Source organism: Argiope bruennichi, chromosome X2 (genome assembly GCF_947563725.1).
Source record: "Argiope bruennichi chromosome X2, qqArgBrue1.1, whole genome shotgun sequence".
Classification (NCBI taxonomy): Eukaryota; Metazoa; Arthropoda; class Arachnida; order Araneae; family Araneidae; genus Argiope; species Argiope bruennichi.
This window is the reverse complement of record NC_079163.1, coordinates 21,788,043-21,807,826: the sequence shown is the minus strand read 5'-3', so window position 1 is coordinate 21,807,826 and position 19,784 is coordinate 21,788,043. Positions and strand designations below refer to the sequence as shown.

General features: G+C 26.9%; 1 protein-coding gene across 4 annotated transcripts in view; it reads right to left on the bottom strand.

Annotated features, from left to right (window-relative positions):
- LOC129960246 (Kv channel-interacting protein 1-like) overlaps positions 1–19,784 on the bottom strand; it is a 294,480-nt gene that overhangs the window by 143,981 nt on the left and 130,715 nt on the right. Inside the window, exon 1 of one of the 4 annotated variants that reach the window (XM_056073517.1) lies at positions 13,360–13,619. The exons of the other annotated variants lie outside the window; for them this stretch is intronic. Coding sequence (XP_055929492.1) covers positions 13,360–13,540 — 181 coding nt within the window. The 5' untranslated portion in view covers positions 13,541–13,619. Of the gene's footprint in view, positions 1–13,359; positions 13,620–19,784 lie in introns of those variants that run through there. 4 annotated transcript variants of the gene reach the window in all.

Below are 19,784 nucleotides of genomic sequence, written 5' to 3'. Positions count from 1 at the left end.
ATAAATTTTTAATTAAATTCTGAAAATATTTAAATAGAATACGTAAATGTACAAAATTTCAAGCCTCTGGTGCATCAAAAAGTGAGCAAAAAATTGATTATTTAATTCCATCTTTTTCTTTCCAAAGTGAAACATGTTAAATTAAATAAAAGCACATAATATCTAAAATCCTGTACCTAAATGTAATCAAATTTTTAAAGGTAATGCTTTAAATTTTTAACCCTAATTTTTTTGAATGAAAAAAAGGAAAATGCTAGTAGATTTCCAAATGTGGAAGGGAACTTGGAATGACGTTTACTCCAATGATCCTATAGTGAAATTTAAATCAGGCATGCAAGTGAAAAAAACTTGACTTAATGTGAGGATATTACGACACTGTCAATATTTCAAGATATTTTTCATAAATTTTCATTCACTTTTTATATTTTAAATGCTGCATTTAATTGAAAGTTTTAATTATACAAAATATGATCTTTTTAAGATAATTTACTATTAAGTGAGTCGTCACTAATAGTAATGTATGTTCAGGTAGCTACGAAATAAATTATAAAAAATGCAGAAAAAGAAGTTTTGACTCTATGAATACATTTTTTCCCTTACTCTCCTACTAAAAGTCAGAAAATGTAATTTTTCAATTGCTGACACGTGCACACTAAATGACGCTTTGAATTATTAATATACATTGTCTTAATGGAGTGTTAAATTATTAATAAATAATATGTACTTGGGGTCTTGAATTATTAACTCTAAACAAGAAACCTTGATATTTCGGGTTCATTATTTTTGCACATCTTTGCAAAAAAAACAAACAAAAAACAATAGCTTTTTTCAGCACTAAACTAAAAATTCTGTAACACCTCAGGATGATTTTGCCCTTCATATAAACAAAGTTTTGTTGAAATAAATTATTTATAGCTTATATCAGATATTTTTCTTGTCGTTTCAAATTATAAAACGCGAACGATTTTGTTTTCAAAACTTTGACTTTTTTTGAAAACTTAAACTGGACAAGATATTTCAACTGCAGAATTTTAAAATCACGATTCAAATGCAACATTTGCATACAGGCCCAAACACTTTTTAAAAAAAAGGAAATATTATTTATATGCAAGAATATTTTACTATAATGCAATTCAACACACTATATTAACAAGGGATAAACATACTATCCCGCAGAAATCACGTAATTCAGTAGAAAATAAAGTATTTTCCAGGATTGTAGGATTGAAATATGATTTTATTAATTTTAGCTATAATTTATCAGTAAATTGCTATAGTTCTGCTAAAAACAATTAACTTTATACGAAACATTGAATTTCGTTTATGATAGTCTTTTATGCCGTTTTATGCAACCAAAAGAAATGTATTTAAGATATGTGACTACGTTGAAAAGTCAATTTTCTGAGAAATTGTAAAATTTTTAAAATTGAATATTTTTAATTTTTGTACAGGTTTCTTTAAAAAAATCATTAGAATTCTGTTTCTAAACTTTTTTTAGGAAATTACACTGATTTTTACATTTGTATTTATATACTTTTTAATGCTATTTTACATCTTTAGATGCTATTTTATCAAATTCTAATCTTTGATAAAATTTTCTTTGGGGAAAACCTCATAAAGAAAAATCTAATGAATATTTTTTGGTCAAATTTGGTGTAATAATTTCTCAATATGTTATGCACTACCTGAACTAGAGAATAAGCAACCTATTCATTTAGAAATATTTTATAGTTGTTTTAGTGCTTTAGAATGTGAAAACAATTGGCAATTTTGTGTTATTTATGAGTCGAATTGAAATATTTAAAGAATGGACATAAATGCATCTTATTTTTGAGTTCAAGAACTAGATAATATATTTGTTAAGCTATCTGCAAAACTGTAAATAAATCATTTGACAAATCTCTGAAATAGAAGAATTTTGCATCATATCTCTTTTTTTAGGAAAAAAAACCCATCTTTTTCCAATTTTTATAACACTTTTGACACTTAACTGGTATATTTTGGTTTCATAATTGTTTTTTCAATCTTTTCATGGTAATATTCAAAAATATAACTATTTTCGAACTTTTTTCAAAAAATTCTTCCCGAACGTAATCGCATACCTTAAATAAAACAACTTGTCCTATTAAAATGTAAATTAACAAAAAATTTTGCTTTAAAAATTGAAATGAAGTAAAGTATTTCACACTTATCCGTGTTAACAATTATTGAATATAAAGACGGGAGTCTTAATATACTCTGCTCAAATAAAATTAATTAAGATATTCTCCGACACTGCAAAAGCACATTCCCAAACAATTAAGATCTCTTAATTGAATTAATTTAGAAACTAAGTATAATAATAAATCTCTCAAAATGTATCGTTTTATTGGATGAGTTTTAATATAATTACTTTTAAACACATCTGGTTCAATTCGGAACTTTTAGATAAATATTACAATTGAAATATATTTTGAGATCCTATCAATTTCGCCAAATAACTCCTTATTTAAAAATCAAATGAATATTTAGCTTCTCGATTTCAGAAAGTAATTAATTTAATTAATAGTAACTAATTAAGCAATTAGCGCAAAAACAAAGAGGAAATGGAGAACGAATTTTACGAGATCTTATCAATAACATCATAGAATATTTTACTATCTAAGGGTTGCATAATTGTTAGTAATAGAGTAGATTTGATTATTTTAATTTAATGAAGTTATTTTTAAGTACGGAAGTAAAGTAGAAAAATATTTTAATTACTCATTGCAATTAGAAGAAAATTCGTTTTCCAAAATATTGTAGTATTGTTCGTATCTTAAATTATAAGGTCTTTATTATACATCCAAAATTTATTCGGTAATATATAAAAAGGATACAGAACATTTGTTATTAGACAAATTTTAAAACTGAAGTATTTATACAAAATTCAGATCTATGCAACAAAGCTAATGACAGATTTTTTAAATCATAAAACATTCATCGAAAAATATTAAGAAATATTCTAATATTTGAAACATTATAGAGATTAATAAATAAAGAAATGAATTCTTAAATGCTAAGAAAATTAAATATTTTGAATTTTATTAATCTTTTTTACTGGAAAAAGGAGGAAGAATAGAAAATTTAATGATTAAAAGCAAAATGAATGAGTTAAAAGTTTCGTTTAATTCCTTTATTTCTTAACCTCAATTCTATCGTTTTAGCAATTTTTGACGTTGCTGCCATATTTCAAAGAAAATATTCAGTTTTTTTTTTTTATTCTCTTAATCATTTTTTCAGTTGTGGTATGTTTTTTTTTCTTGCAACAAAACTTGCAAATATAATAAATGTACTGATAATATTCTCTTATCAAAAATAATTTTCCGGACGTAATCATGAAAAGGAATAGGCTAGGATTTTCTTTTTCTCTTAACCCTTAAAATTACCTCGGAATTTAATTGTTAGGAATTAAAATATAAAATGATCCAGTTTGAATAAAATCTATTTTTTTAAAACACATTTTTATTAGAATTTTTTTTAAAAAAAATAAAAATTTTAATTTAATTTATTTTTTAATGTATAATTCATTGTTATAATTATTACGAAATCTTGAGTGGAAATATTTTGGATTATAAACACTATGGAATCATGAGTTCACTTTTTTCTCAAAGTTACTACCAATTGGCATCACGAGAATGCAATTAAAATTGTAATTAAATTAATTATACCCTGATAATTATACTCTGAAAATAGTTAAATTGCATGCTATGATCAAGAACACACAAGGACTCAAATTTTCAAAACACTAGCACATCAGGGAATTTGTGAAAAAATCGATTACAAAATTTCAGCGATGCTGATATGAAATAAATGAAATTAAGTAAAAGTATCCGAAAATGAGGATTCTTATAAAGGGTAAAAATAAATTTTAAAAAACTCCAAGACATGAAAGTAAACTTATTTATTCATCAACAACATAAACAACTGATTCATTTATTCATCGAAAAGGTCTAATTACGATTATTCCAGCATGACTTCGTCCAAAATTCATAAGCTTTAGTTGGAAAAATCACCTGCTGTGACACAGATGATAACATTGCCTTTTTGCACGAAGTAAAGCCAATTAATACTAGATTAACATATTAGAATGAAAGTGGTTTATTTCAATGGAAATGTGTGCTATATTAAGAGAATTCGATATTCATTTCAATTCAATAAAAAAAATAATGCTAAGATTTACTGATCACTTTCTGGTCATTTGCTCTTATCTTCCACATGACAATGACAAGCATGTAAAAATTCCAGGATAATATAAAGCATAGTTTGAAGCAGCACATTCTTAAAATTACTGATACTTTTTCATTAATTAATATGCCATAACTGCTTTCCATGCAAACGGCTTCAGTGTCTATCAGTGTAGATATTAGTAATGGTATTAGATATTAGTAATAAATGCCTATCAGTGCGCTTTAGAAATGATCCTCTCTTTAAAGCAAATATAAATGCTAGAAAATGTTTAGATAAATGAGAGGTCGAATCCTTATAAAATTATATCTTTTTGTATTCGATTAAATGAATTTTCACTTTTATAACAATAGATATAATCAAATTATTGTTTTGGATTCGATTAAATACGTTTATCTTTTTTTAACAATAGATAAAATTAATAGATAATTTTGGAAAAATTAGTTTTTTCTGTGCAATATTATAGTTTTACACATTTCTTTTCATTTGTTTGTTTGAAATATTAACATTCGTAAATCAACTAAAAAGATTTTCTTAACAATAAAACAAACTCTTATGACTTCGACAGGTTTTTGTAGTTTCCTGGGAAATGAGATACAAATGTGGACTAGTTTCCCCTGTTAATCCTCCATAAAGCTAACCTACACTCTTACCCATTCCAAAGCTAAGTGAGAAACCAGGGATGATTTGACCAACAGAAGTGGTGACACTTCCATCATCATAATTACGTAACTTACGAACATCATCATAATTACGTAACTTACGATATCCTGGATCAAGTTAGAATTTAAAAAAATATTTAGATAAGATTTAAAAAAAACTACATAATAAGTTATAATATTTGACCAGATCCAACATCGGAAGTTTTATTTCTTCTTTTACCTATCCGTATGACGAATTATCTTGAGGTCATTGAAGTTATTTAACTTTATTTCATCAGATTTTAATTCAATGTTTGATTTAATCATTTAAAATGTTTGAGGATAATATCTGTGACAAGTAAATTTTCAGTTTAGTTTATTCAAGAGAACAAATTTAAAATGCGTATTTGATCTTAAAATATATCATTATTCTTTTCCAGTAGGCACTAAAATATTAAAGGCATCAATTAATCTTATGAAAGTGCTTATTAAGGATTTTTTAAAAAAATTACACATTAAGTTCCCATCTGGTTATAATATTTGACCAGATCCAACACCGGAAATTTTACTTATTCCTTTACTTATCCGTATGACGATCGAGCTTGAAGTGCATCGTTGAAGTTGCTTAACTTACACCACTTTTCCCGAACACGCTTCCGGAAAGGAAATAAGAATTATCGAGACTTGGTAGCCAGAAAAGGGGAGGGGGGAATCACAGCCTCTCTGTGCCAAATTCAATCATCTCTTAGTACTTCCTAAAGGCGGAGGAAAAGAAGGAAGTCTTTCTGAATGATCCGTTTGGATGACACTGATATCGAAGAATCAGTCGAATTCTTAGCCTTACAATACAAATCACAAGATAGGAGAAGGACTTTCCTCTTTCTTGTTTTGCCCTTTCACTGATTTTTTTTTCTTCATAATTCTTATCGAATTCCCCCCTTCTTCTTGAATTCTTTGTACAGAAGGATATTCAATAGGATAATATCTTTATAAATAATAAGGATATATAAACAATAAGGATATTCAATAGGATAATATCTTTATAAATAATAAGGATATATAAACAATAAGGATATTCAATAGGATAATATCTTTAAAATATATGCATAACTTTATAAAAGTGTATGTTTTATTTTTAATTGATCTATAAACCTTATTTGATAAATATACAATTTTTTAAACTCTTTTTAGCACAGTCTAACAAATCTGTTACGAATCATTTCAGTACTCACAAAATCTAAAACAAACACCCAATTAAAATCAACATTACAGCACACGCATCCATTGATCAATGCAATTATGGTACATTTTTTAAAAAGCAAATGACATTTTCTACTTGTACGTTGATTTGATGTTTAAAGTATGTTTATGGAACTGAAAAAAATTATTTCGATACGCTATTTAGTAATATTTTTGTAAAATGTTACAATAAGCAAAACAATTGCACAGTATTTCATAATTTCTTGAATTTACGGCACACTTTGAGACATTGTAAAACAATGTGATATAAATACCTTATTATCTTTCTACTGTTATTATTTTTTTATTGAAATTTTGGAAATCAAAGTAATTCTTGTCTTATCATTTTCGGAAATATATCAAAACGCCTGTTATTTTTCATTTTAAAGTAATTGAGTTACAAAGGGTTTATTTGATTTTTTTTTTCATGATTTTAAATTTTAATTGAATTTTGTTATCTATTTTTCCTTTAATTCTCGACGTGTTAAGAGTTTTAAAATTTTCTATTCTTATACTTTCATGCTGACAATAAAGTATTTTAATATTTTCAGAGCTTAATTATCAGTTAATCACGATTTGAATTAAAATTTGATTTAAAACCAGTGGTGCTACTTGGTAAAGAATTTGAGGAAAAACTGACTTCGAAATTCTATAATATTTATAAAAAATTATGAATTAAAAACTAAAAAGTATGAAGTTCTTAAATTATCAAAAAATAACTTTTAGTAAAAACTGTTTTTATTAAAGTTATTTAAAAAAAAAAGCGTCCCATTTTCCCCAAGCTACATTACAGCCATGTGAGAGAGAACTTCAGTATTACTCTCTCATATACGAAATACGGAAAGAAAATGAATTGTAATCAATTTTGAGACTTTGATAAATCTCCGTGTATTAGATCTCTTAAATTAAGAAGAAAAAAAAAAAGACAGTGAATCAAAAATACTGCAAATTGAGCAACCGAAACTTGGCGTGTCACCTTTAATCCAGAATTCTAGATCTAAATCAAATTTGTTATGAATTCGACGAAAGGAAGACTGTCTGTCTGCCTCTCTGTTGTCATAAACGCCCTAAACTAAAAACAAACTGACTAGATGGATACTGATAGAAAGTCATGTCCTTTTCGGATAACTTGACCTCTGCTACTCCTATACAGGGAACGGAACGGTCCTAAAGGTTTTGAGTGATTGGTCGTAAGCACGTCATTATAAGAAACAGATCAGACGTCACGTGAGCTGATTATAATCAAATAATTAGGTGTGAATATTCTTGTAATTATCATAATCATCTCTACAAAATTCTTATGTCAGAATATACGATTAAGTTAAGGAATTAGAAGATTTCTGTGTTTAGAAATGTGGCAAGATGAGATCTGGATTGACCCTCTCCAAATTTCCAAGCATTCCACTTACAGACTGTTGTATCTTGAAGTCAGTAAGTAATGTAATCAGCACATTTATGAGAAAATATAAATGGATTTAGATGAGATAAATAAGAAAGCTTTTGTAAGATAAAATTAATTGAAACGGGGATTTGAATAATCAACTGCTAAAAATTTCACACATCGAAATTTGGCAATCATTTCGATGATTAAGTTAGCGCTTTCCGCTGCAAGAAAAAAAAAATACTGCTATTTCAATTTGATATTTTATATTTGCTTCTGGAATTGATTAAATCAAGTACAAAAACTGAATATTAGAAACACTTAATATTGATCATTTTCGTTTCTGTAACTGCGATTTAAAAAAATCAAGCTAATTTTAAATCATATTGTTTAAATATTGAATTGGGACAAATAAGCTGCAAATCACTATATATGATTTTTTGCACATTCATTCGAGATTCCTGTTTTTCGAAATTGTTTCTTATTTAATATTCTTATTTCACATGATTCTTTATAAAACATAAAAAGTAATAGTAAATTCATTCAATTTAGTAATGATTAATTTATAGTGCGATTTAAAGTAACATCGTTGTATCTTAAACTAACAAATGAATACAATTGGAAATGATGCTTTCATTGCATTACAGTTAAACGTAAGAATATTTATTTTTATTTAAAATGCCTGTTATACTGTGTTTCTATATAGTCTCTACAACAGTTCTACTATATATATATATATATATATATATATATATATATATATATATATATATATATATATATATATATATATATATATATATATATATATATAGTCTACAGTGTTTCTATATAGTCTGCAACAAAATTACTAAAAAACAGTTGATGAGATATATTAATCTAATATTTCACGTACACTTTGTACTCAACATAGGTAGTGATAGTTTTGAATTTGTGTATGTTACATTCTTTTACTCTAAAAAATATTTCAAACTCACTTAACAAATGGCAATTTCTCAATAAAAAGCAAAGCATGCATTATAGTACGCATATATTTATGTTGCATCAAATTAAAGATGGCATATGTCGAACAAAAAATAAAATGTCATTAAAAATGCAGGTCAAAAGACTACTTAATCGGTTTTTTTTTCATTTATCGTTGATAATGCTACTAGGTTACTTTGGACCAAAAAAAAAAATAGCATTTGTATTCCTATTAAAAAAAACAACTGTATATTAGCTAGTCAGCTTGAAATCATCTGAAAGGAAGAAAAATAATGCTCCACAATTTTAAAGATATTTTCCTATTTGTGAAAGAAATCAGAAAATTCAAGAATTTAAATTAAACAAAATATATTTTATATATATAATTAATACTTCGAAAATTTATTAGCTAGAATGTAACAATTTTCTACACAAGTAAAATTTTACTACAAAGTTTGTCTTCTATTCTCAGAGTTACGACACGTGATCATTTTGATGAAAATAGTTACACTGTACTTGAGCAAAATATTAAAGAATTGTTTGAAAGCGCCGTTAGAAGTTTGCAAGAGTTCAGAAGAAATTATAAATATTTTTGTACATGGATGCAACACATTACGTTCGTGTAAAACTAGTCATTCATCATCAGAAGCTAATACCTGTCTTGCTTTCCAGCGATTGATTAAAAACAGTGCACTTCTTTTGTGCGTTTTTATCAGCACACAAAAGAAGCTTTAAAGTTTCTTGAAGGAGGTGGATGAATATTCCAGTTTTTCATATTTGGCTTTCAGAATTTTCCATTAAAATAAGAGAACCCTTTCTTGAAATCAATACTTCCCCCTCCTTTTTTTTTAAGATGGTGTAAAGAATGAAAAGTTTCCGAATTTTTTAGAAGGGAATCTTTATAAGAAAAAAAAAACTTATTGTAAAGATATTTTTTCGTTGAGATTTAAAGTAAATTTTTAAAAAGTTAGAAATCATGAGCAGAAGACATCATTCTCTCGAAATGCGTTCTGTCTCCTCTAGAAATGGAGAATCATTGGATCTATAGCATGCTAAAATGCTCTGCTACAATAAGTGAAAGAGGGATTACATAAAAATTTAGAAAAAGAATATATAACTCTCTAAGAAATATCTCAAAAAATTGAAGAGAAATGGATAAAATGTTTTAGAAAGAGAAAGATCGAAGGAGAATTTGATTTGAAATATTAAAGAAAAGCAGGAAAGGTTCTGAAGCCAATACTAAAAGGAGTAAAACTAAAACTAAACAAATATTTAAAAAAATATATTTCATTTGCATACAGCTAAAATTTACCGAGACAAAGAAATGATGCGTTATCTTTGTTTCAAATTGTAAACTGTATAAAAAAATGTGCATATTAATATCTTTGCAGTACACATTGTATATTGACAACAAAAACTAAATATTGTATATTGCCGAAATAAATTGCATATTGACAATATCTTATATTGTATATTGACAATATAGGAAAATTTATGCGTTCTCTTTGTTTTAAAATGTAAACTGTATAAAAAATGTCCATATTAATATCTTTGGAGCACATATTGTATATTGACATAAAAAATCGAATATTGTATATTGACAATATAAGACAAAAAATGATACGCTCTCTTTGTTTTAAAATGTGTATATTAATATCTTTGTAGCACATATTGTATATTGACAATGAAAACAAAATATTGTATATTGACAATATTTTATATTGTATATTGACAATATAGGAAAATTTATGCGTTCTCTTTGTTTTAAAATGTAAACTGTATAAAAAATGTCCATATTAATATCTTTGGAGCACATATTGTATATTGACATAAAAAATCGAATATTGTATATTGACAATATAAGACAAAAAATGATACGCTCTCTTTGTTTTAAAATGTGTATATTAATATCTTTGTAGCACATATTGTATATTGACAATGAAAACAAAATATTGTATATTGACAATATTTTATATTGTATATTGACAATATAGGAAAATTTATGCGTTCTCTTTGTTTTAAAATGTAAACTGTATAAAAAATGTCCATATTAATATCTTTAGAGCACATATTGTATATTGACATAAAAAATCGAATATTGTATATTGACAATATAAGACAAAAAATGATGCGCTCTCTTTGTTTTAAAATGTGTATATTAATATCTTTGTAGCACATATTGTATATTGACAATGAAAACAAAATATTGTATATTGACAATATCTTATATTGTATATTGACAATATCTTATATTGTATATTGTCAATATCTTATATTGTATATTGACAATATCTTATATTGTATATTGACAATATCTTATATTGTATATTGACAATATAGGAAGAAAATGACTCGTTCTCTTTGTTTTAAAATTTAAACTGTATAAAAAATGTGATATTAATATCTTTGCAGCCCATATTGTATATTGACGATATATTAATCAGCCCGAGTTTCACTTTTTTCAAGGATGACATTTTAAAACAAGAAGAACATATTAACTCATTTTTAATTTTTTGACTTGATCATTTTTAGGTATATACTGACGATTTAACTTCCAGGGCAATAAATTCTAAAAAATTCTGGTAAATGGCCTAAAAAAGCTTTAGAAAATAAAAAAATAAATGATGAGAAGATAAGAATACCATTTGAAGACTAAAGTGAAATATTTAGGAGGAGGGGGAAAAGTTTCTTAACGCATTAAGACTCATAAGTTTCAATTTAATCTGTCTTTTCTCCCAAAGACTAACGCTTAACTTCATAAGTCAACCAAAATAATAAATTATCATGGCTTTATTAAGCCTCCTCGTTCTATTTATCTTCCTTGACATTATCTGTTTAAAAAAGAAATCCTCTTTCACTAAATGAATTAAATGCTTTAATAAATTTCGCTGCTACATAATGGGACTTATACATCCTTTTCTGAAAATTCATGATGATTCAAACGTATCACTCTGTTAACTAGAAATGGATCAACAAATTTTTCGAACTTCTCAGTGCGTACAACGCATATCAAGAATTGAACTAGCAAACCAGTCGTGGGACTTTTATTATATTTTCAGAATATTTATATATTTCCGATTCCTGCTGTTAGAATATCAAGAAAAAATTCACAAACAATTATTTCACAAATTTTAGTATGACCGTCAGCAGTGTGATTAAAAATTATACTAAAAGAGTTAAATTTTGAGGTTTTTAAACTTTTTACTTACATTTAACTATTTTTCCAGCTTTTTTGATGTTATTATCAGTTTGAATTATTTCAAGTAAATGCGAAATTTCATTTTCATTATCTCATATCACACCATAATTTTCATTTCATTATTTAAAAATTCATAAAGGGAAAACTTTTAGTTCATTTGAATGTCAATTTCTGAAATTTATGAAAATCAGAATAAAAAAGTTTTATAAAGGTATGATGTAATAAGGTATAAATGTAATTTTGTAATAAATAAATTTATGTAAGCAAAAACGATAAAAATGCACTTAAAATAGAAAGTAAAATAATAACTAAAAATTTATATTTCAGTTAAATTATTTTCATGCATAACAAATATTTCTGTACTATAATTATTAATATTATTATTCAAAGTAGGAAATTTCATTTAATGAGTTCAAAGGCAATACAATAGATAGATAAAACCGATATATACAAGTATTAAAATGATCATAGAAACAAGGTATATAACAGCAAATTTGGATAACTTTAGTAAGGAAAGAAATTATGGAAAGAACAACACAGTAATATGTTTTCAGTGACGTTACAACACAAAAATTTTAATTGCCATTTTGACAGTTAATATTTTGTCAACTTGAAATGTGACAATCAATATTAGATAGCAAAAACTTTATTTGGTGAGTTAAAAGGCAATACAGGTGAAATTGTTAAACTTATAAAAACATGACCCGCTAATTCGGACCACTTTAATAACAAAAAATAAACAAATAAAGCAGTGTGTATTTATTATTGATTTGCGGTCTAAACTCTAATTAGATTTATAAAGTTAATTCATAACTTTTTGGCATTTTGTGATTTACATAATGCTTGAAATCAATTTACCTTTTATCGAAAAATATATGATACAGATAGGTGAAAATTTAAATATAACAAATCAAATGAGATCCGATTGTAAGAGGATTTCATATTGTAACAATTGACCAGACATGGTTAATTATGTGTTTAAATAATTACGACCTTTTCAAAAATAATTTTGCTTTAATTAAAAATGGTATAGTTTATGTAAAAAAAATCAAATTTTAAAAAATTGAATTTTTTTTTAAGTCAGTGTAAAATGAATAATCAAAGAGAAGAAAAATGTCAAATAGAAAAATTGATATTTGAGTTTACATTTTTCGGAATTCAACATTGTGAAACCATAGAAAAACACTCTAAAAATAATAAAGATACTTTCGGAAACCACATTTTTCGCCAAAGCCTATAATTTAAAATGTTGTGATTTATCTGGTAAAAATGTCACAGTATTCAATGAAGGTTTCTGTAATTGATATGACATTAAAAATATAATTTCAATACAAGACATTAAAAATAGAATTAATTAAACTCAAGACATTAAAAATAGAATTCATTAAACTCAAGACATTAAAAATAGAATTCATTAAACTCAAGACATTAAATACAGAATTCATTAAAATGGAGGTGATGAAAAAGGTTTATTGTTTGCAAATATAAGAAATTTAGAATTAGTTTATAAAATATGACATTTTATGATTTTTCACACGGTTTAATGTTATTTATTTATAATTTAAACTATGTTATTAGCGAATTTTATTTAAAAAAATTACAGGAAGTCAGTTTATCCAAAAAATTTTAAATTATCTTCAGATGCCTGATTCATTAATCTACAATCAAATGAGATAAATTTCCCCTAGCAGTCATATTACGATGAAAATAAGAAGTGAAAATAATCTTACCATTTGAGTCCGTGATCCCGTACCAGGCATCCTTGAAGAATGAAATGACCCGCTGGAAGAAATTCTTTGGCGTTTTCCGGGACGATCCGTGTGTCGGCTGATCTGTGGATGCTTGAGGGCTGAAAGATTTCGGTTTGATGCGGGAACGTGCCCCGGAATGCGATGAGACCATGCCATACATGGTGTTTACGAGTATGAAACAGTCGGGAAAAAGTTCACACTGATATGAATGGAATGGTTTGGGATATGTTCGTGGAGAAGGCGGAAAAAGGATGAAGACAGATAATATAGTAAATATTTCACGAAATGGTAAAAGGCGAAGAAAAGTCTTGAAGAATGGGTCGAAGTCCAAGATTTTGAGAGTCAAAGGCAGAAAATGTGTTTACTTTGATCCAAAATTTTTATATCTACGCAGTTCACTTCTGAATTTCATAAAAGTGCGGTTGTTTTTTTTTTTAACAAGTGAGCGCTTGACAAAGGATATGTTATATTTTGACTCTGAAATATCTGGTTCTTTTTTTTTCTCTATTCTATGAGACTTACTAATTTATCTTTATATATACTCAATTCTTTTGATGCTTCATACTTGTCACGACAGTATGAGGAAACTGAGCCCCAGAGAGAGGAAAGTTCTGTGAATTCAGTGATAGGCACAGAAAAAAGCTCATATAAAATAATGACGTACAAAAAATCGGAAATTATCACAGGAAAACTTGAAAAATTTCCATTTGATAAAACAATGAACTTGATTCTAATTTTTAAAGAATTGGATTTTTTTTTTTTTTACTCAAACTGAACCCAAGACTGAAATTTAGTGTGTTGCCTTTTTTTTTTTGGTTTAGACGAAGTAGCCGAATTGACACCTACAAATATCACAGATACATTTGGACAATTAAGTACTTGACAACAACAGTGACAAAGTTGTAAGCGGTCAGCCGATATAAGTCCCACACTTTCATGGAGTAATTCAACATGGATATAAAATATAATTCTCGCTTTTTTCAAAAGCTAGGATAAAAGACTGAGTTCCTATCCACTAAAGATATTTGTAAAGGTGGACATGAGCTGAAATGTCCTTCGGATCTCATTCGAAACCGAAGCCGTCATTCCTCGCAGAGGGCTGCCGGAGAGCAGCATCGGGGTAAGCTCGAGAGAAGTGGTACGCTTCTGGCGTTGCTTTTGGCGGGACCTGGTACATGTCGTAACTGGGACGCTGGCATTCCTTAAGTGATTTGATCATTCGGAGAGCTAGCTAAGTCGGCCTGCGGCGCACGGACTGGTGGCATTGGTTTTTGGTCTGTTGTTTATTTTGTTTGAGTGAAGGGAGTGAGATAGGGGCTGGGCAGGGAAGATGCAGGGAAGCTGTAGCCTGTTGCGCCCTCCGGTTAACTGTCACGGGGAGAAACTGGGATCCCTTTCGTCGGATTTTCACAGAGGGCGCTCCATCGCATCCCCTGCAGACGATGCTTTCTTTCATCTCTACCCCCATCCGAAGATCTCCGCCTCGCGAAGAGAAGTTTGGGAGAGAGCGACTTTCGGTTAAAAAAAAAGAAAAAGAGAGAGAACCAGGCTGATTAACGGGTTTGCTGCTTGTCATCGCCTCCCGCAGCGGGGTCTAGACGTCTAATAGGATTCAAAAAGTAAACAATAATAATCTTAAACCCAAATATTTACGATAAATTTTTAAAGGGCAACCTTAAAGAATACAGCGTAGGATCAGAGTTGAGCTAAATTTCTTTTGCTACCCTTCTTTCGTCAATTTTCGGTAATTTCTTTATAGATTTTTAGTCAGCATAAAATAAGCAAGAAATTACCTTCATAAATAAATTGTAATATTGCTTTGTGTGGAATATACTCAGAAAGGAAATGATAACCAGGCAGACTTTTGACTAGAAACGACCGTTTACTTCGTTATTTAAATCCAAAATATGATTTCATTGATTATTTAGAGGTAAATTGCCATGTGAAAGTAATAATTAAAATAAAAAATGTAGGAATGAAATTCAGGTAAAAAGCGCAGAAAAACTAAGAAATTGTAGCTAAGAATGAAAGGTAATCAGTCTGTATTTATTTCCTTGTTTACGAAGTATTAAAAAAGTATGTATTATAATAATCAAAAAATTTCAACAGAGACATTTTCATGAATCTCAATATTTTTAGATCTTTCGAATTCAAAAGCCCTGTTTCAAATTATGATTATTTATAAATGGTTAACTCAAAGGCATGGAGACATATAGGCAAGTAACATTTGACATATAGTCTAATTAAAATTCGCTGGTTTGTCGGTTCGTTATCATAAATACGCGATATTTCATAAACTAAATAACTAGCTGGATGAAATTTAGAGTAGGGCTTATTCATCAGAATTGCCAATATGCAAAAAAATTTGAACTAAATTCGGAAAATGATTGACAATCCATCTGTCTATATATTCATGGATATACGAGCTCGATAATTTAAAACCTCAGCGTATTTGATAAATAAAATATGTTATGTCATTTTTACACCATAGTTGTAGTTCTGTGTCAACATTTAGACACCATCGATTAAAAGTAAGGTGTCCAAAAAGTTGGTTATTGTCATCGCAGCAGAGAGACAAAAGATCCTCTATTTCAATAGTAGACAAATAAATAGAGGGGCGGTATTCAGCTAATTTCTGTTAAATTTACGAACTTTGTACATCCAATGTACTTTGTAATCTATGCTCTCATACCTTTTAAAAAATAAGCACACTGTGCTTCATTATTATATTTATTATTATATGTATACGAATTATAGACCTCCCTGAGTTCGAAAAACACAATTTTGGCATTATTATATTTATTATTATATGTATACGAATTATAGACCTCCCTGAGTTCGAAAAACACAATTTTGGCATTATTATATTTATTATTATATGTATACGAATTATAGACCTCCCTGAGTTCGAAAAACACAATTTTGGCATTATTATATTTATTATTATATGTATACGAATTATAGACCTCCCTGAGTTCGAAAAACACAATTTTGGCATTATTATATTTATTATTATATGTATACGAATTATAGACCTCCCTGAGTTCGAAAAACACAATTTTGGCATTATTATATTTATTATTATATGTATACGAATTATAGACCTCCCTGAGTTCGAAAAACACAATTTTGGCATTATTATATTTATTATTATATGTATACGAATTATAGACCTCCCTGAGTTCGAAAAACACAATTTTGGCATTATTATATTTATTATTATATGTATACGAATTATAGACCTCCCTGAGTTCGAAAAACACAATTTTGGCATTATTATATTTATTATTATATGTATACGAATTATAGACCTCCCTGAGTTCGAAAAACACAATTTTGGCATTATTATATTTATTATTTATTATATTTATACGAATTATAGACCTCCCTGAGTTCGAAAAACACAATTTTGGCATTATTATATTTATTATTTATTATATTTATACGAATTATAGACCTCCCTGAGTTCGAAAAACACAATTTTGGCATTATTATATTTATTATTTATTATATTTATACGAATTATAGACCTCCCTGAGTTCGAAAAACACAATTTTGGCATTATTATATTTATTATTTATTATATTTATACGAATTATAGACCTCCCTGAGTTCGAAAAACACAATTTTGGCATTATTATATTTATTATTTATTATATTTATACGAATTATAGACCTCCCTGAGTTCGAAAAACACAATTTTGGCATTATTATATTTATTATTTATTATATTTATACGAATTATAGACCTCCCTGAGTTCGAAAAACACAATTTTGGCATTATTATATTTATTATTTATTATATTTATACGAATTATAGACCTCCCTGAGTTCGAAAAACACAATTTTGGCATTATTATATTTATTATTTATTATATTTATACGAATTATAGACCTCCCTGAGTTCGAAAAACACAATTTTGGCATTATTATATTTATTATTTATTATATTTATACGAATTATAGACCTCCCTGAGTTCGAAAAACACAATTTTGGCATTATTATATTTATTATTTATTATATTTATACGAATTATAGACCTCCCTGAGTTCGAAAAACACAATTTTGGCATTATTATATTTATTATTTATTATATTTATACGAATTATAGACCTCCCTGAGTTCGAAAAACACAATTTTGGCATTATTATATTTATTATTTATTATATTTATACGAATTATAGACCTCCCTGAGTTCGAAAAACACAATTTTGGCATTATTATATTTATTATTTATTATATTTATACGAATTATAGACCTCCCTGAGTTCGAAAAACACAATTTTGGCATTATTATATTTATTATTTATTATATTTATACGAATTATAGACCTCCCTGAGTTCGAAAAACACAATTTTGGCATTATTATATTTATTATTTATTATATTTATACGAATTATAGACCTCCCTGAGTTCGAAAAACACAATTTTGGCATTATTATATTTATTATTTATTATATTTATACGAATTATAGACCTCCCTGAGTTCGAAAAACACAATTTTGGCATTATTATATTTATTATTTATTATATTTATACGAATTATAGACCTCCCTGAGTTCGAAAAACACAATTTTGGCATTATTATATTTATTATTTATTATATTTATACGAATTATAGACCTCCCTGAGTTCGAAAAACACAATTTTGGCATTATTATATTTATTATTTATTATATTTATACGAATTATAGACCTCCCTGAGTTCGAAAAACACAATTTTGGCATTATTATATTTATTATTTATTATATTTATACGAATTATAGACCTCCCTGAGTTCGAAAAACACAATTTTGGCACTATTATATTTATTATTTATTATATTTATACGAATTATAGACCTCCCTGAGTTCGAAAAACACAATTTTGGCATTATTATATTTATTATTTATTATATTTATACGAATTATAGACCTCCCTGAGTTCGAAAAACACAATTTTGGCATTATTATATTTATTATTTATTATATTTATACGAATTATAGACCTCCCTGAGTTCGAAAAACACAATTTTGGCACTATTATATTTATTATTTATTATATGTATACGAATTATAGACCTCCCTGAGTTCGAAAAACACAATTTTGGCATTATTATATTTATTATTTATTATATTTATACGAATTATAGACCTCCCTGAGTTCGAAAAACACAATTTTGGCACTATTATATTTATTATTTATTATATGTATACGAATTATAGACCTCCCTGAGTTCGAAAAACACAATTTTGGCATTATTATATTTATTATTTATTATATTTATACGAATTATAGACCTCCCTGAGTTCGAAAAACACAATTTTGGCATTATTATATTTATTATTTATTATATGTATACGAATTATAGACCTCCCTGAGTTCGAGAAACACAATTTTGGCATTATTATATTTATTATTTATTATATTTATACGAATTATAGACCTCCCTGAGTTCGAAAAACACAATTTTGGCATTATTATATTTATTATTTATTATATTTATACGAATTATAGACCTCCCTGAGTTCGAAAAACACAATTTTGGCATTATTATATTTATTATTTATTATATGTATACGAATTATAGACCTCCCTGAGTTCGAAAAACACAATTTTGGCATTATTATATTTATTATTTATTATATTTATACGAATTATAGACCTCCCTGAGTTCGAAAAACACAATTTTGGCATTATTATATTTATTATTTATTATATTTATACGAATTATAGACCTCCCTGAGTTCGAAAAACACAATTTTGGCACTATTATATTTATTATTTATTATATTTATACGAATTATAGACCTCCCTGAGTTCGAAAAACACAATTTTGGCACTATTATATTTATTATTTATTATATTTATACGAATTATAGACCTCCCTGAGTTCGAAAAACACAATTTTGGCATTATTATATTTATTATTTATTATATTTATACGAATTATAGACCTCCCTGAGTTCGAAAAACACAATTTTGGCATTATTATATTTATTATTTATTATATTTATACGAATTATAGACCTCCCTGAGTTCGAAAAACACAATTTTGGCATTATTATATTTATTATTTATTATATTTATACGAATTATAGACCTCCCTGAGTTCGAAAAACACAATTTTGGCATTATTATATTTATTATTTATTATATGTATACGAATTATAGACCTCCCTGAGTTCGAAAAACACAATTTTGGCATTATTATATTTATTATTTATTATATTTATACGAATTATAGACCTCCCTGAGTTCGAAAAACACAATTTTGGCACTATTATATTTATTATTTATTATATTTATACGAATTATATACCTCCCTGAGTTCGAAAAACACAATTTTGGCACTATTATATTTATTATTTATTATATTTATACGAATTATAGACCTCCCTGAGTTCGAAAAACACAATTTT